General features: G+C 43.5%; 1 protein-coding gene across 1 annotated transcript in view; it reads right to left on the bottom strand.

The window, feature by feature from the left end:
* Nucleotides 1-19,170, bottom strand: part of Alg14 (ALG14 UDP-N-acetylglucosaminyltransferase subunit) — a 78,091-nt gene that overhangs the window by 55,620 nt on the left and 3,301 nt on the right. The window contains exon 2 of the mRNA XM_028752196.1: nucleotides 14,889-15,040. Coding sequence (XP_028608029.1) covers nucleotides 14,889-15,040 — 152 coding nt within the window. The remainder of the gene's footprint in view (nucleotides 1-14,888; nucleotides 15,041-19,170) is intronic.

Genomic DNA, 19,170 nt, shown 5'->3' with positions numbered 1-19,170 from the left:
GAAGGGAAGGGAAGGGAAGGGAAGGGAAGGGAAGGGAAGGGAAGGGAAGGGAAGGGAAGGGAAGGGAAGGGAAGGGAAGGGAGAAAGAGAGGAGGAGAGAGGAGAAGAGGTAGAAGAGAAAGAGGAAGAAAAGAAGGAGGACGAGATGGGCCAGGAACATGTGGGGAGAGGGGGAGGGGAAGGGAAGAGAAGGAGAAAAGGGTCAAGGAGAGAAAAGAGTCAGAGAGGCAGACAGGACAGAGAGAGCAGAGGAGGGGCCACACAACCCCTTTTATACCAAGCCAGGCCTACCTGGGGGTTGCTAGGTAACTGCTGTAGAAGGGATGCCAACAGTTAATGTTCATTAGAATGACATACACACATTAGTTACATTATAAGACTAGAACTGCAGCAGGGCAATGGTGGTGCATGCCTTTAATCCCAGCACTTTGAAGACAGAGGCAGGTGGATCTTTATGAGTTCGAGGCCAGCCTTGTCTATGAGGAAGTTCTAGGACAGCCAGGGCTACATAGAGAAACCCTGTCCCGAAAAAATATAAACAAAAAACAAAACAAAAAGCAACCCACCCCCTCCAAATAAAAACAAACTCAAGAAAAGAAACAAACAAAAGAGGAACCGAACTGCACTGAACAAGCAGAGGTGAGGTGAGTTTTATACCTGAAATAAAACCCACAAACGGCATTCTGGTTGCTTACAACCTTCTATTTTTAGAACTGTTTGGGTATTGTTAGCAGTAGACACCAAATGCATTAAAGTCAAAGTCTCAAGAAGACAGGCAGTCCCAGTCATCTATGAAGGCAGCACCCCACCTTGTGGAGAGGGGAGAGTTGTGCGTGGAAGCTCGCCAGGTCTGATTTAAAGGAGCCATTTCATGGATCTTGCAACCATTAGACTTCCAGAGTTATATCTAAACCAAACAATTCAAAGGAAACAAAAAAAGAATACAGTACCCAAACTTCTGTGCTTCCAAACACACGCGTGCACACACACATTTCTAAATACCAGTGTGTATGTTACGGCTTGTGTTTCTTTAGTAAATAAATACTCCACGTGAATAAGTAGTTACTTCCGTTGGGGCTTCTCTGCTCCGAACATGATTTGGATCTGTACTAACTCCCTTCCTGTTTGGTTTTTCTGGAAACTTTTGGCATCTTCTCTTTGTCATTCATTTTGAAGCCTTAGATGACTTGCCTTGTTGTGGCTACAGTTGGACTGGACTGCTTCCAGTCCCTTTGCCTTTGGAGGTCACATCCTTCTAGGTCTGGGAGCTTCTCCTAGGCCATCTGTTTGTTTGGATCTTTTCTCCTTTTCCTTGCCTTTTCTGGGATACCCTTAGATATACAGTTTGATTGTCTAATGCGCTTACTCTTTGCTTTTTAATTTTTCTTATAGTTTATAGCAGAATCTTCAGTGTGACTGTCCAGTGCTTTATAGATTTAGTTTTCATCTTTGCAATAAAAAAATTTAATAAGAAAAAAACCCCACCTCAGTGTTTTTGAGTTTTCAAAAAAATTAGATCTTATTCTTGGCGACATGATAGCCTCTCATTTCTTTGAAAATAACTGTTTTTCTTTTAAGCTTCCCCAATCCCTCCCCTTTTCTCAAAATTCCTTTTTCTGATTGCTGGTTTGGGTTCTTCTTATTCGAGTATCTGATAGTGAGTGGCTATCAGCTCAAACCAGTGATTTTCAAGCAGAAGAGGGAGAAGCCTCTTCCCTAGACCACAAAACAAGAACTGGAGACATTTGGGGCTGTTCATGGCTGGTGGGTGTGCATGGGGTGGGAGGTATCATTTATTGCATCTGCTGGAAAAAAGCATCCTGTAATATGCAGAACATTCTCCATAGATCCAGAGTTATGAGGCCCCTATGTCAACAGCCAGGACAGTAGGAACGCCTAGGTCATATTAATAAATGATATGGTAGTGTATGAAGATAATAAAGCATAAAAAACAACTGGGATCCACATGTTAGACCTCGCAGTTTTGCTCTGTGGGGAAACTACTTTCTTCAGAATTAATCTTTAATTCCTTGCCTGGAAGATTTAAATGGGATCTTCTGGGAACTGATGCAGAAAGTAGACCTAAATGGTAAGTATCAGGGGACAGGGAAGGCATCGCTCTCCTGAAGCCCTTGTTTCCAAGGTACTATTTCACCCTGTGCTCAGTTTGTCATGGTAACACGGTGGCTAACACCTTCACCACTCAGGGTTACAGCTCTGGTCTTCTACCTGTCGAAAGCGGAGAGTCTGAGAGCACAGCTGGTCACTATGAAGGCTTCACCCATGCTGTGTGGCAGTCCAGGCTTCAGAGACAGGTGACGGTGACATCATCTTTTACTTACTAGCATTGCTTAGTAATGCTCTTATAAACCTGTGGGAGTGGTGGTGGTGGTGGTGGTGGTGGGGTATGTGTGTGTGTGTGTGGGAGTGGTGGTGGTGGTGGTGGTGGTGGTGGTGGTAGTGGGGTGTGTGTGTGTGTGTGTGTGTGTAGATCAGAGGACAACATGAGGTGTCTTCCTCAAATGTTTTTCACCTTATTCACTGAGACAGGGTCTCTCACTGAACCTGAAGCTCACCAATTAGACTAGGCTGGCCAGGCAGTGAGCTCCAAGAAGCAAATCCATCTCTGTGCGCTCAGCACAGATTACAGGCGTAAGCGGCACTGCCCAGTTTTTTAGGTGGATGCTGAGGACCCAAACTCAGGTCCTTAGGTCACACCGCAGCCAGTTACTGACAGAGCCATCCCCCAGCCCATCATCAGTCGGCTCTTCAGCTTTCTACATTATGTTTTCCTGTCCAGCTGCACAGAGCAAGCGAGCCACTTGCTTTCCTAATACTCTGCACAAAACTCAGCAAAAAATTCTGAATATGAAACTGCTCAGTTAGCAGCTGCTTTCCAGTTTTCGAGAAATATTTTAGGGATAGTGAGATGGCTCAGAGTACCGGCTGTGCACCTGTGTAACCAACTGGTTGTGACCTAGAATTATCTGTAGCCCAGTGGTGGGGGGTGGATAGAGACAGGGGGATGGCTGGAGCTTGCTGGTTGCTAGTCTGGCACACTCATACAACCCCTCACATGCATGCATATCCTCCAAACACACGCAAGAAATATTTTATTGGGGGAAGGCAAAGCTTTGAGCTACTTACTACCTTAGACAGAGAGGAACATCTGAAGTAAACAGAACTAAATATAACAGAACTGCAGCAAGGGGTGTGGGGTGGAAAGAGTTGTTTTTCTGTCATGCTAGGGACCAAATGAAAGCCCTGTGCATCCCACAGAAGCATCCTAACACTGAGCTATGCGCGCTCCCAGCCCCGTGAAGAACATCCGGAATACAAACTTCCTGCAAGTGGAAAGGTGACTCCCAAGCTATGTAATGTTTTCTAACTCAAGAAAGGACAATTTAAAAACAAAGAAATGACAATAGTATCTAACAGAGATGTATGATTTTTACCAAAAAGGAAGTAGAGAAGACTCTCCTGTCTAACCCTGACCAGATCAGTCTGTAGCACTGGAAATTTCCGCCCATTCTCAGTCTCGCGAATTAACAGGGCCAACAGCTCAATGTTCTGTAGTGTGCTGCCACCTGGTGGCTGGATGAAGGAATGGCGTCAAACACAGCAGTCCTGTCTGCAGAGGGAAAGTACAATAGAAATTCTTCATCAACCCACTGGAGGATCACTTTTCAAGACTTTAAGGGAGGAAGACGTGTTGAATGGAAGAGAACAAGGGATTAAAGAAGTGAACGGTGGCCAAGGGAGTAAGAAGGAGAGAGCAAGGAAATGTGTAGGGCTTAGGAAAGCTTTGCCTGAACGCAAGAAGCGCCTGCAAAACACCAACTCTTCCAGCCTCTGGATAAGTCTGGGTGATACCAGACACTAGAAAGGCACTTAGAGACAGACTTCCCAGAGTATGATGGCAAAGCAACAGTATTCTTAACCAACACACCCAGAGCAAGTGTTGTGTGTGTGTGTGTGTGTGTGTGTATGTGTGTACACGTTTGTTTTTTCTTTTGTCAAGACTTGCTTATTTTGTTTTATGTGTATCAATGTTTTACCTGCATCTATGTATGTGAGCCATGTTCATGTCTAGTGTCAGTCTCATGGGGTTCATAGAAGGGGATTGCATCCTTTGGAATTAGGGGTTACAGTTGTTAAGACACCATGTGGTGAGGGTAGGGTACTGGAGAGATGGCTCAGTGGTTAAGAGCACTGACTGCTCTTCTGAGGTCCTGAGTTCAATTCGCAGCAACCACATGGTGGCTCACAACACAACTATCTGTAATGGGATCCGATGCCCTCTTCTGATGTGTCTGATGACAGTGACAATGTATGTGTGTGTGTGTGTGTGTGTGTATAAAATAAACAAATCTTAAAAAAAAAAAAGACACCATGTGGATACTGGAAACTGCACCTGGGTCCTCTACAAAAGCAGCAAATACTCTTAGCTATGGAGCCATCGGTCGTCCAGGCCAACAATAGTATTCTTATAACTGTCCAGATTAAAAGCTCCCAAGTCATGCTTTTTCCCTCAGATTCCTATCAAATCTTCCTGGAAATTCTGTTAACTCTATTTTCAGAAAAGTAAGAAAGGTACTGGAGAGAAGCCTCAGTGATTAAGAGTACTCATTGCTCTTGCAGAGTACTTAGGTTTGATACTCAGCACCTACATGATAGTTCACAAACATTGGTAACTCCAGTTCCAGGGGATCCAGTGACCTCTTCTGACCACCATGGGCGCCAGGCATGCACATATACATCTATGCAGGTTGTAACTTTCAGATACATTAAAAAAAAAAAACCTGCCAGGCACGTGGTGGTGCATGCCTTTGATCCCAGCACTCAGAAGGCAGAGGCAGGTGGATCTTAAGAGTTCAAGCCCAGCGTGGTCTACAGAGTGAGTTCCAGGACAGCCAGGGCTACACAGAGAAACCCTGTCTTGAAAACAGTAACAACAACAAAACCTAAAAAAACAGTCCAACTGTTTCCCCTCCTCATACTTTGTGAGCCAGCTAGGAGGCTGTAGAAGCCCCCAGCTCCTTGGCTTTGCCTGTGCTTTGCAGCACAGGGAGAACCTTGTGTTAACGCAGGCGTCAGACCCTACCACACATCTGAGCACGCTCGTCCAATGACCCCCAAGTTCCTCAGTGAGAGAGGAAATTCATCCGATGTCATGTGTTGCTCTGCCTGCCTTCCATCACCCTCCTGTCCTTCCGCCCTGGATTCTGCCACTGGACCATACCTAGGAGCATGTCACCCTCCATGGCTTTGTTGTGTGCCTTGTACTGAGACACCCCTCTCCTCAGTGCGTCTCCTCCAGGTCCTGTGAGGAGTTGCATCTGTTTCTTTGCTCCTTGCCATGTAACCTCCACAGCGCTGTTCACCTTTTGATGAGCGTACAGTTACTCTAGCCACTGTGTCTCGTACGACACTGTCTTCTCCCTGCAGCCGAGTGGGGTCCATGATAGCAGGAGTGATCTTGGCTTGACTCTGTTAACAGATGAATTTGAACTAGCCATAACCATGCCTGTCACGTGGGGCAAATACTTAAAGCTGAATAAAGTGTCCTAAAAACCAAGAGTTTAGCCACTCACACTCAGGAGGCAGAAGCAGGTGGCTCTCTGTGAGTTCAAGGTCAGCCTGGTCTACATAGGGAATTCTAGGACAGCCACAGATACATAACAGAGAGACCCTGTCTCAAAACAAACAAAAAGCCCAAGAAAATTTTGATTGTTTTAATGTTAAATGGGGGGTGGGAGGGGTGTAAAAATACCAGTTTTACACATCAAGAATATACATGTACATTTGTTTGTACCATATTTAATATGTCCTGGTAAGATGTCACTGCTGTGCCCATATTATTTCCTCGTATTAAAAGTCCCTGCCCAGCATCTAATACTTTGCCCGGTTATTTCCTCTTAGTTAATGACAGCCTATGGAGCAGCTGCAGAGTTCTTACATGACCCAGCGTGTGCCTAACACTTTTAAAAACCCCAACTACTTGATAAGCTTTTTCGCTATTTTTTGCTGTCGGCATCTATAATTACTTATTTAATACAAGGTTTTGTTTCTTCCCTCTCAGTATTTATACCTATCATCTATTTCGTTTGAGGTGGGAGGTTAAAAGCAAAGAGTGGTGTGACTAATGGCAGACATTTCCCCTCTGCTTCTGCTCTTAAACAGTGCCTCTAATGGACACTGGCTTTTGGTTTCAATTATATATATTTTTTTATATTAAGGACACCACTGAAGACATTAGGATATTGAATAATTGGGACAACGAAGTGTTTTAGGAAGCTAAGCATGCACGGCCGTGGGCACGAGTGTGATCCAAAGCTGACGAGAGTCCAAAGGAACTGCAGCATGTGTGAGATTTGCACCTAAGAGGCTTCTCTGTGTCTTGGCTTGAGCAGATTATCTAAAATCATGAAGGGAGGCCTGGTTTCACTGAGAACAGAACCGTGTGAGTTTGGGATATCCCCTACATCAGTCTCTGCCCCACAGATGAATGCTCTTTCATAATCCCTGGTGTTTCAACAATCTGCCAGAATGCAGACTGAAGGGGTGACAGGCCATTTCAGGTCAGCACCCTGTTCAGCTTAGCCTTCCAACCACAGCGACACCACGAGTACAGAAAACTTAAAGAGGCGTAAGAATCCTTGCAGAGCCTGTATCAATTGCAATGCTTACTTCAGTAATTAGGAAAAAGCTGAAAGCAGTAAAAAAGAAAGGCACAGAGCTGGAGAGATGGCTTAGTGGTTAAGAGCACTGGTTGCTCTTCCGGAGGACCTGGGTTCAATTCTCAGCACCCACATCCTAGCTGTCTGTAACCTCAGTTCCAGCCTCACAGACACACATGCAAGCAAAAGGCCTATGGACATGAAGTAAAACAATAAAGAACAGAATAAATAAGAGAAAGGCACATTGCTGGGTGTGGTGGTGTGCAGGCGGGGCTCTGGGCTACAGAGTGAGCTCCAGAACAGCCAGGGCTACACAGAGAGACCCAGTCCCAAAAAGCCAAAAACAAAACAAAACAACAACAACACAACCAACCAATGAAACAAGCAAAAACTTATCTGACAGAAGTCACCAGGAGTAATTCTGGGTGTCAGGGAAGGCATGTAGGACAAAGGCACCCATTCAGAAGTAAATAAAAGGATGAACCAAAGTCCACAGTGCAAAGCCCTGAGCCTCATGTCCTTCCAGGCCTGGTTGAGGGTGGCGGTGGCGGCGGCAGCGGAAGCCAGCCACCTCAAAGGCTGCTGATTCCCAGGAGAAAGCTCTGGTGGAATCACTGTTTAGCTCCCTGCATCTCAGGAACTGCTCCCCTGGAGGTACGAGTCATGGTTGGAGGCATCGGTTTCTCTTTATTTAGAACTAATCCCAGTGGAGACTACTTACTGTTCTTTAGAATTTCTGGGGCATTTATTTTTTTTTTTACACACTCAATTTCACAAGCAAATAGTTCTTTCTGGGGGCGAGGGGTCTAAGCATTCTGCCCCTCAGTCAGTTCTGTGGTCTAGGTCGCTATCAGTCAGTAAAGGGAAGGGTGTCTCATAGGAAGAAGTCAGGGAAATGACTCAGAGAAACACAGAAGTCAACTAGCCCGGCCAGAGGACAAACTGAGAGCCCTCATTTCTTTTTATTTCTATGTTATAAACACAACATCTAAAATTTAATACCGTTAAATAAAATCTGGAGTCTGCAAAGATTGCTCAGTGGTTAAGTGGGCTCTGTGCTCTTCCTGAACCAGGTTCAGTCCCCAGCACTGAACTTCTAAGTCACACACACACACGTCTATTCACAGACACACACACTAATAGTAATAATAGTAATAACAATTTCTTACTAGCTAAATAAAAGGAATAAAGAGAAGCTTGAAGGAAGTTTCCTCTATCATTTAATAGTGGTATTTCTAAATTTTAAAACTCAAAATGGCCGGGCGGTGGTGGCGCACACCTTTAATCCCAGCACTTGGGAGGCAGAGGCAGGTGGATTTCTGAGTTGGAGGCCAGCCTGGTCTACCGAGTGAGTTCCAGGACAGCCAGGGCTACACAGAGAAACCCTGTCTTGAAAAAAAAAAAAAACACCTCAAAATGTGTTGCACCTATCATAAATAGGTTGATAATGATACTTTCCTACAAAGTAGCAAAAAAACCTTAAAAATCCACTGAATTTTATTTGTTAACATTTATTTTGTATCTTTTTTCTTTTCTGGGGGGAAAGGTGCCAGAGTCTCACCTTGCAGTCCATGTTGGCTCCAAGTCCCTATATACACCAGGCTAACCTTGAACTCACAGCAATTCACATGCCTCAGCTTCCGGAGTGATGGGATTATGGGTGTGACCCACCAGCTCCAGCACCATAAAAATTCTGTACAAGAACAAGCCATAAGCAAGAGAACACTCGAAAGTAACTTAGTTAACGCTGAGGAACTATAGAAACGGGTGGTGTGTCTTTGGGTTTCTGGGAAGTTCTTTACTTTTGCAAGAGCAAGCCCGCATCAGGGATGGGAGTTTGGGCTTCTCACCAGCACCAACTGCGGATCGATGCACTTTGATGCCTGAAGTATTTGTAGGGATAGGGGTAATATAGTACGACCACACAGGGCAGTCACTGTGCGTGTTTTAAAACAGAGCCCATTTTCCAACTCACTTCAGAAGCCTTAAAATTAAATTCTAAAGCAAGGGTTCAGGGCCTATAGCAACAAGGGTATTACTGATAACAAGGAAGCTGCAGTGGCAAAGTCCTATTGGGGAAACAGGTGAGGAAAGTTTGGTCAGGGAGCGGGTGCCGGGTGCCGTTTATAGAAGGATATGGGCAGGCATAGGCCACACACCCAAACCTGGACTTCTATTAGATCCTGCCTCTGGCTTTGCTTCAGACACAATCCAAATGCAAAGGTAAAATAGTCCTTCCTTCTATAAACAGATGAAAAAGCTGACAACTGGTCTACCTGCTGGGACCCCCCGTCTCTCCACCTAAACCCCTCAAACTAACAGTTGCAAATAAGAACACTAGGGTGGGAAGAAAGCATGGGCAAATGCTGCCAGCCCAGTGTCCCTATGTCCTCTCCAGTGACTCTTTCTGCACTTTCCCATTGGTCCCAGTCGTTCTGAGTCAAGCTGATCTATCGTGGGAAATTCTGACATTCCTATATTCAGACAGGAAATTTGTAACTCCGGAAATTTTGATAAAAATGAATGTGGAGATAGCCAAACTGTTCTGTACCTTTAAATAAAAACAATCTGAATGAGAAGTCTAGAATAGAACAGAGTAGAATAGAATAGGATAGAACAGAACTCACAAATTAGATTTCCAAGTCAGGGGAGGAGGCAGACAAAGAGCTCTGAAGCCTGCACTGCTGCCCCAGGCTGTGAGGTAGGTAGCCCAGGAAGCAGCCGGGAAGGAGCTAGAAGGCCTCTGCCTTCAGCTTGTTTGTCAGGTTCCATATCTGTCGACACAGGAGGCACTGCTGGCCTCTCCCACCTACTTTCACCTCTGCCTTTTCTTTTTCTTAAGATTTATTTATTTTATGTATGAGTACACCATCGCTGTCTTCAGACACACCAGGAGAGGGCATTGGATCCCATTGCAGATGGTTGTGAGCCACCATGTGGTTGCTGGGAATTGAACTCCTGACCTCTGGAAGAGCAGCCAGTGCTCTTAACCCCTGAGCCATCTCTCCAGCCCCTACCTCTGTCTTTTCTACTTCATTTTTGCTTACTCATGTTAAGGACAGACTTCCTGCCCATGGAGATAATTCACTACAAAGGTGCCAGCGCTTTTCTGAATCTAATTCTGAATCCGCAAGCACATAAGGGAAGTGATGGCCAGGGCCAGCGGGTTAAGTCCAGTGTCAGCACTACCAACCAAACATGCCACTTATCTAACTGGAAATGAAAAATATGCGCCGAGTCTCATTTCCATTCATGCGAGGAGACTCTTGAAAAGCGGACTCCGGCCCTTGGCACCTGATTTATCGTTTTTGTTTTGTTGTACTGTGTTTTTAAAGTGATTGATCAAGACAAGTGATCAAAAATGCTTTGAGAAGCAGTTGGAGATCTTTACGAGAAAAAAGCCGCTTAAAACAAGACAAATTTGGATTATGCTCAATAGATTTCTAGATAAAGTTGGGAAGGTGCTGCAGCAAATACAACAAATACAGCAAATCTATCCTAGCTGAGGAGGAGGAAGGTGGAGGAGTACCTACTTGGCCCCAACAAAGAGGAAATGAAAGGAGCAGAGATCTCTGATTTGGGGAAGGAGGCACAGGTACACCAGGGACCTAAAGCAGGGACTACAGCACATCAAAGGTCCTGTCAGAGAGGCTTACAAAGGAACAGAATACTAATGGCCGGTGCTTTGCAAGGAGTCCCCTACACGTCCAGCGCCTGGGGTCCAGTTCCTAGTTCTCTCAGTCAGTCCCTGGATAATCAAACGCAGTTTCTTGTTTTCACTGGAGGAGTCTATACACGGATGACTCTGAAATTTATGTTCCAGAATAGACTCTAATCCAACCACGTTAAATACTTCTCAAACTGAGGTGTGTAGTTTAATTCAAATAAAATTACCAACACAGGCTTGATAATCATGACAAAGATAATAAATAATAACTATATTAAAAGAGAACAAAAACTCACCAGTTCTGAATAAAACAACTAGTGGGATTTAGTATTGGCTTAGTATGGACAAATGGGTCAGGAAATAGAGAGCAATAAACCACACTGTAGTTTTGTTTTGTTTGAGACATGGTCTCTTGATGTAGCTCTGGCTGTCCTGGAACTCACTATATACACCAGGCTGTCCTGGAACTCATAGAGACCCACCTGCCTGTGCCTACTGATTAAAGGTTTATGACAGTACAACGGACAAGATCCAGATCTTCTGTGTATGTAGAAGCAAAGGGAGAGGGCTGTTTAATGAATAGTACTAGGGTGGGACAGCTATTTTACCACATAGAAATGAGATCCATTTCAAATACATACAGAAAAATCAATTTTACGGTAACAGTTTTCTTTTTTTTTCTTTTTTCTTTCTTTCTTTTTTTTGTTTTTGTTTTTGTTTTTTTTTGTCTTGTTTTTAGAGACAGGGTTTCTCTGTGTAGCCCTGGCTGGCCTCAAACTCAGAAATCTACCTGCCTCTGCCTCCCAAGCGCTGAGATTAAAGGCGTGTGCCACCACTGCCCAGCTAAAAAATCGATTTTAGATAGTGTCTTAGCTACTGTTCTATTGCTATGAGGAAACACTATGACCAAGGCAACTTGTTATTTTTTTTTTAACTTTAATCTATACATATGAGTATTATGTCTTTCTGTATGTCTTACAAGACAGAAGGAGGCATCAGATCCATTACATCCATTACATATGGTTGTGGGCCACCATGTGGTTGCTGGGAATTAAACTCAGGACATTTTGAAGAGCAGTCACTGCTCTTAAACACTGAGGCATCTCTCCAGTCTCCAAGGAACGTATAAAGGAAGACATTCAACTGGGGACTTAAAGCTTCAGAGGGTTTTTTCATGATCAGCACAGCGGGAAGCAGACAGGCACAGAACAGAAGCCAAGAGCTTTAAACCCTGATTCTCCAGCAGTGGGGAGAGACTGAGCCTGGCCTGGGCTTTTGAAAGACTCAAACAGTTTCACTAGCTGGTAACTGAACATCCCACCATAGGAACTCAGGGGGACCATTCTCATGCAAACCATGACAGATGGAGTAAAAACAAACACTGAACTTTTAGAAAATATCATCTGAGTACAATTTTGTCTAAATCCTACAGATAAAATTATAATTGTAGAGGAAAGAAAGCCATAAACATTAGAATCTAAGCCTTCTGTTCATCATGAAACAGTGAAAGAAAAAGCAGAAGGAAACATGGACAGCTACAGACTTAGAATCTTTTCATTTACACATGTGCAGCTCTGTATCTGTAATATATAATATATGAAAGAAGTCTTCACATTCAATAGGCAAATGTTGGCTGGGCATGAAGTTAAGTTGACACAGTGCCTGTCTCAAATATCTCTAGCACTTGGGAGATAGAATCAAGAAGGATTATAGCCAGGCGGTGGTGGTGCACGCCTTTAATCCCAGCACTTGGGAGGCAGAGGGAGGTAGATTTCTGAGTTCGAGAGTTCGAGGCTAGCCTGGTCTACAGAGTGAGTTCCAGGACAGCCAGGGCTACACAGAGAAGCCCTGTCACAAAAAACCAAACCAAAAAGAAGGATTATAAATTCAAGGTCATCCTCAGCTACAGAGCCTACATAGAGGAGAGGAACAGCTATGGGCTAATCTCACACAGCTGCTGACGGTGTGCTGAGTGTCAGTTTGTCTACTCCTGGCTCTGAGGACTCACATCCGGGCTTGAGCGTGCTAGGCAAGTGCTCTACCACTGACCTACATTCCAAGCTCATCGTGAGGTTTATTGTTTTGTTTTTTTTTTTTTGTTTCTCGAGACAGGGTTTCTCTGTGTAGCCCTGGCTGTCCTAGCACTCACTGTGTAGACCAGGCTGGCCTCAAATTCAGAAATCCTCCTGTCTCTGCCTCCCAAGTGCTGGGATTAAAGGCGTGCATCACCACCGCCTGGCCTCATCGTGAGGCTTAAGTACATTAAAACAAAGATAATTAAGATGGAATGCTTGTCTCGAAATGTCAACTGTGGACTCTTTCTTTTTCTTTCCTCAATTTCTAACATTTTATGATTTTCTCCCTACATGTTTGCCCTTTCCCTGGAGAATTCCTTTTAAGTTCAGCTACTGATCCATGAATGTTTTCAGAGATATTAACCTAATAAGTATTAACGTGGAGACTTAACTGCTGTAAGCTTCTTGTTAATTCTTCCAATGAATTTTTCTTGTTTTGAGATTGCTTCTTTTGCAAAGTAAACTATTCTTGTTTAATTAACGGACTTTACCCTGAATTCCAATGATAACACTAAGTAAAAAAAAAAAAATGCTGTCCTTTTATATGAACTTTTGGCAGAAGTCTCTACTTTGAACCTTCTGATTCTCTTCATAATGTCTGATCATGTTTCATTTCCAGCTTATAAGATAAACAAAAGTCTAGATCAGCATCATGTGATATGACTTTCTGAAACCATGGCAATTTTTGTTCTCTCCTGGGCTTTTGTTCACTAGCCTCGGGTGGCTAGTGAGGATGGGAAATGCAGCTAGCGCAACTGCAGGACCAACTGTCAGATTTTATTTATTTTCATTCATTTCAATTGAGATGTGAAAAGCCACACATGGCAGACAGCTACTGTACTGTACAGTCTAGTTCCAGATTCTTCCATATTCGTGACTCGGATGGGCTCTTCTAGCAAATGTGTGGTCACCACTACATTCTTCAGACAGACCCTTTCTTCTCCTGTCTACGAAGCTAAAGGAAGAGAAAAGATGGCTATTGGGGCAGGCAGCTGTGGAGCAGCTCCTAACTGATATTGCAGGAGAAGGCCAGGAGGTGGAAACTTTCTTTCAGCAAGCCTTGATAGGAAAGTTCTGTCTCTGCCGGGCTCTCTACCATCTATACTACCATCCTACAAGCACAGACACAAGGAGGTGGGTTGGAGGGAGGAAGAGAGAGAGAATGTGCAAGAGAATGGTACACAGGACCAACCAACCCAAAGGACAACTCTTTCCTACATCTTTTCCCAATACTGAATCAAGGCTAGAGATGCTTTCAGAACGAGACACCATTGCTCCTAGTACTGGTTGAGCTACCCCATCAGGACATTAAGGGGCAGAGGAAAGGTGTCAAAAATAGATATGCTTGTTCCTTACAGTGATACCACTTTGATGATTAAAAAAATGTCAGCATTCAAAAACAGCTTAAAATTCAACAACGGGTCTGCTCCTCATAGGATAGGCAGAGGGAGACAGAAAGGTCATGTGGTTACGGCAGAGACTGGAGTGATAGCCATAAGCTAAGGCATGGGGAGGGCTGCCACTAAACACTGGAAGCCAGGAAAGGGCAAGGAGGATACTTTTTCTAGAGACTTCTCAGAAGGCATGATGATGTGAGATCTGGACTTCAGACTTCCGGCCTCCAGCACTGTGAGAGCATCCACTGTTTGAGCTGCCCAGGTTAGGGTGTCTTACTACTGCCACAGCAGTTCTGAGACATCAGCAAGCAAAGTAGTGCTCCTCAAACAGTGATGGATGGCTGATCTCACACACAGGAAAAGTAGCACACAGTTTCTCGTGGCAACTCTTCTTCACCGAAGAAGTGACTTCACCTTTTTTACATAACTAAATTCTGATTAAAATGCTAAAATAGGGCTGGAGAGATGGCTCAGTGGTTAAGAGCACTGACTGCACTTCCAGAGGTCCTGAGTTCAAATCCCAGCAACCACATGGTGGCTCACAACCATCTGTAATGAGATCTGATGCCCTCTTCTGGTGTGTCTGAAGACAGCTACAGTGTATTCATATATAATAAATAAATAAATCTTTTTTAAAAAAATAAATAAAATAAAATGCTAAAATAAAGTCATCAGTTGGGGATAGGGCAATAATTGTAAAGGTGAATACAAATATGATTTGAAGACACTTCTACAGATATAAAAAGGATGGATATAGCACATTAAGAAAGAACTTTAAGATTCAAGAAGTATATTACTGAATGCTTTAAATACGTAACTATAAATCCAAATAATTTTAATAACTGAAATTCAATGAAAAAACATTTTCTCTAAAATAATGAGAGTGTCATTTTTAATTTAAAGATTTATCTTAAAGAAATTCTTATATTTTGGTGGTAAAGGATATTTATTTCTCTACCAGGCCACACTTTATTGCCTATGGTGGGAAGGGCACTGAAGTACCTTGGACTTATTTTCAGAGACAATAAAGTCTATGAACAACTTGTAATTTATAGAAATGATCACATACCTCAGTAGCAGAGCCGCTCTGGGCCCGAGCGAGTTCAAGAGAATGAATTTTCTTGGCACTCATTTCATCAGACTCAGCAATGATGTAATGCCTTGGCGAGTAGGCACTGGACAGGCTTCCAACCAGCCTCAAGATCTCGGCGGTGTGTCCTCCTGGACACAAGAATAACATGGCTTAAGGCTATGACCACAGTGGGGAGGGGTAATTGAAGAGGTAGCTTAGTGGTTAGAGCGCTTGGTGCTCTTACGTATTGCATCCTTCTATAACTCCTGTTCCAGAGGACCTGACAGCCTTTCCTGACCTCCATAGGCACCAGGCGTGCACATGGTACACACACACACACACACACACACACACACACACACACAGCTAAGTCACTCATGCATATAAAATAAATCAAGAAAAACAGGGAGAGTAAATGCAATGTGGGCTGGAGAGATGGCTCAGTGCTTAAAGAATGTGTACGAATATGTACTTTTCTCATAGAAGACCCAAGTTCGGTCCTTACCACCCATGTTGGGCAACTCTGGCTTCAGGAAATCTTGATGGTTCAACAATCACCTATATACACACGTACAAACTCCCATACCGACACACACATATACATAATTAAAAGCAAAATTTTAGCTGGATGGTAGTGGCACACATCTTTAAATCCAGTACCCAGGAGGTAGAGGCAGGCAGATCTCTCAGTTTGAGGCCAGCATGGTCTACAGAGAGAGTTCCACAACAGCCAAGGCTACTCAGAGAAACCCTGTCTCAGAAACAAACAAACAAGCAAACAAAACCCAAAATAAATAATAAACAATAAAACCTTAATTTAAAAAAGTAACCTACCATGCAAATAATCCATTTCACCACATTATACCAAAGTCTTGTTTTCAGGGGTAAAGAACTAATGTGATTGCCTATTTCCTTTTTCTTTTTTTAAAGATTTATTTATTTATTATATATGAATATACTGTAGCTGTCTTCAGACACACCAGAAGAGAGCACCAGATCTCATTGCAGATGGTTGTGAGCCACCATGTGGTTGCTGGGATTTGAACTCAGGACCTCTGGAAGTGCAGTCAGTGCTCTTAACCACTGAGCCATCTCTCCAGCCCGATTGCCTATTTCCTAAAAGAACACACGAACACAGAGCACACAATCTACACTCTTATATAAATACTGCTTTTATATAGAAGATAATAAATGCTGCTGGGCAGTGGTGGCGCACGCCTTTAATCCCAGCACTTGGGAGGCAAAGGCAGGTGGATTTCTGAGTTCGAGGCCAGCCTGGTCTACAGAGTGAGTTCCAGGGCAGCCAGGGCTACACAGGGAAACCCTGTCTCGAAAAAACAAACAAACAAACAAACAAACAAACACAAAAAAACCAAAACAAAAAAACAAAACAACAACAAAAAAAGCATTAAAATGGTACTATCAGTAAAGAATAAAGATGGTATATGGAAGTATAAGACACTTTCTTGATTTCCTGAAGTCAAGACAGCTGACCAGAAGAGGGCAAGATACACACGCATTTATAAAGAAGATGCAAGGCCACTCAGGTGGGAAGACAAAGGGCTTTGAAAAATCAATGCTTTCCAAATAATGACCCCAGAAAAGCTAAGAAGACAACATGTAAGAATAACAGATGTGTAGGAGTGGAGACCTTTGGGCAGAGGCAGGATTGTTAGACAGGAGACAGTGAGATCTGAGTTGTTTTCATGAGGCAAAGGGAACACAAGGGTAAAGGTGAGGTCAGGTCAGGGAAGCAGTACGAAGGCAGGACAAGGCGGCTTCTGTGTGGAGAAGTCACTTGATGAGCTCTGTCATCAGGGTGTGAGCTTCCTGGAGGAAAATTGTTAGTCACTCTAACCTCAGGTCCCAACAGAAGTCTCAGCACACTGAGGTCTTCAACGGATTACCCGTTCCTCCACAGGAGTCTACATTCAGTTTCTTAAATTTTGCAATCTAAAAGATGTTAACACTTTATTCTCAAAATGACCACTTTAAAAATCAGTCACAGGGCTAGAGAGATGGCTCAGTGGTTAAGACGCTCTTCCAGAGGCCCTACGTTCAATTCCCAGCAACTACATGGTGGCTCACAACCATCTGTAAAGGAATCCGATGCACTCTTCTGGTGTGTCCAAAGAGAAAGACAGTGTATTCACATATATAAAATAAATCTTTTTTTGTTTTTTTGTTTTTTTTTTTTTTTTTCGAGACAGGGTTTCTCTGTGTAGCTCTGGCTGTCCTGGAACTCACTCTGTAGACCAGGCTGGCCTCGAACTCCGAAATTCGCCTGTCTCTGCCTCCCAAGTGCTGGGACTAAAGGAGTGTGCCACCACTACCCAGCAAAATAAATCTTAAAAAAGAAAAAAAGATCAGTTTCAGCTGGGCAGTAGGGGTGCATGACTTAAATCCTAGCACTCAAGAGACAGAGGCAAGTGAATCTCTGCAAGTTTGAGGCCAGCGTGGTCTACAGAGTGAGTTCCAGGACAACCAGAGCTACACAGAGAAACCTTGTCTGCAAAAGCAAAAGCAAAAGCAAAAAAAAAAAAAAAATCAATTACAGCAGGGGCTGGAAGGATGGCTCATCAATTAAGAGAATCAAGAGTTCTCTCTACTCTTACGGAGGACTGGAGTTCAGCTCCCAGCACCCACATGGAGTGACTCACAACGTACTATAACTCCAGCTCCAGGAGACAGGACACCCTCATCTAACCTCCCAGGCCACCCTACACGAGTGTGTGTGCGCGACACACACACACACACACACACATTTAAAAAAAATCTTTTATTAAAAACATCAATTACAGCCATCTCTGGAGCACAGGGTTCTGGGTTGCTCACTGAACCCAAAATCTCCAGGTGCTCAAGTTCTTTACACATAAACATTTTCGTTTTTACACATAACCTACACATTTCTTCCTATATGCTTTAAATCATTCCTTGATTACTTAATATAATGTGAATGCTAGTTAAATAATTAGTATACTGTATTGCTTAAGGAATAGTGAAAAGTCTGTACATGTTCATTACAAATGCACTCTTTCAAGTTATTTTGGATCTGAAGATGTAAAACCCACAGGTAGGGAAAGAGAGTCAACCTGCATGTCCTCTATGGTTTCCTTCATGAAAACGAACATGACTGCAGTGAAAGAATATCAAACTCCTCATCAGTTGTAACTGTTTCAGTTTTATTTCACAAGCTCTTTGGGCCAGCCTAGCCTTCAGTGCTCCCTCCAGCCATCTTACCACACCCTCCTTGCCTCTCCCACCTAGAAAGCTCCTTCATCCCCATCCCCTTTGTTGTCCTAAGAATGACTTTTAATAACACAGGAGCACACAGAAAGACAAGCACGCAAAATGTGCTCCCCCCGCCATCAGAAAGTTTATTAGGAGAAAGACCATTTTTCCAGGTTCTAGAATGAATTAGAAAGGAATGTGGGGAGGTAGCCACAGTGAGCACTTCAGGAATTAACTACAGCTTGCTTCCCATCTTCTTCCCTGGGGCACATGATTGACACATCTGTAGTATTTTTATTTAGGGCTTTGAAAAAGTGTTGGGCCAAGTAGTTCCCCGCCCCACCCCACAGATGGAACAATTAATGATAAAGCCTAAGACCCAGTGAAATGGCAGCTTCATAGGACTTGCTTTAACAGTCTCTCCTCTGGGTTTTCAAGGAAACACTCAGTGAATGCACTCACTGAAAATTTAACCTGGTTACTATAGTAAAGTCACCCAAAATGATTGACCCTGTTACCAAGGCTCCATTGTATTCTTTTATTACATTAGGGGAGGGGGCTGGAGGATGGCTCAGTGGTTAAGTGCACTTGCTGCTCTTCCGGAGGACCTTAGTTTGATTCCTAGTATCCACATTAGGCAGCTCAAAAGCTACACGTAACTTCAGCTCCAGGGAATCTGACCACCTTTTCTGGCCTCTGCACACACACATGCACATATATCACACAAGCATATGCATGTACGTAAATAAAAATAAATCTTTCTTAAAGTAGGAGGGATAAAATCATTTTAGTAGATGGGCATCCACAGGAACATACAGTAATATATAAATATATAAAATATAAATTCGGCTGGGCCGTGGTAAATCCAGTCGGGCCGTGGTGGCGCAGGCCTTTAATCCCAGCACTTGGGAGGCAGAGGCAGGCGAATTTCTGAGTTTGAGGCCAGCCTGGTCTACAGAGTGAGTTCCAGGACAGCCAGAGCTACACAGAGAAACCCTGTCTCAAAAACCAAACCAAATAATTAATAAATAAATAAAATAAAATATAA

This window comes from Grammomys surdaster, unplaced genomic scaffold (assembly GCF_004785775.1).
Source record: "Grammomys surdaster isolate TR1022 unplaced genomic scaffold, NIH_TR_1.0 125881, whole genome shotgun sequence".
Lineage (NCBI taxonomy): Eukaryota > Metazoa > Chordata > Mammalia > Rodentia > Muridae > Grammomys > Grammomys surdaster.
The sequence above is the reverse complement of the archived record's forward strand: the minus strand, read 5'-3'. Positions and strand labels throughout refer to the sequence as shown.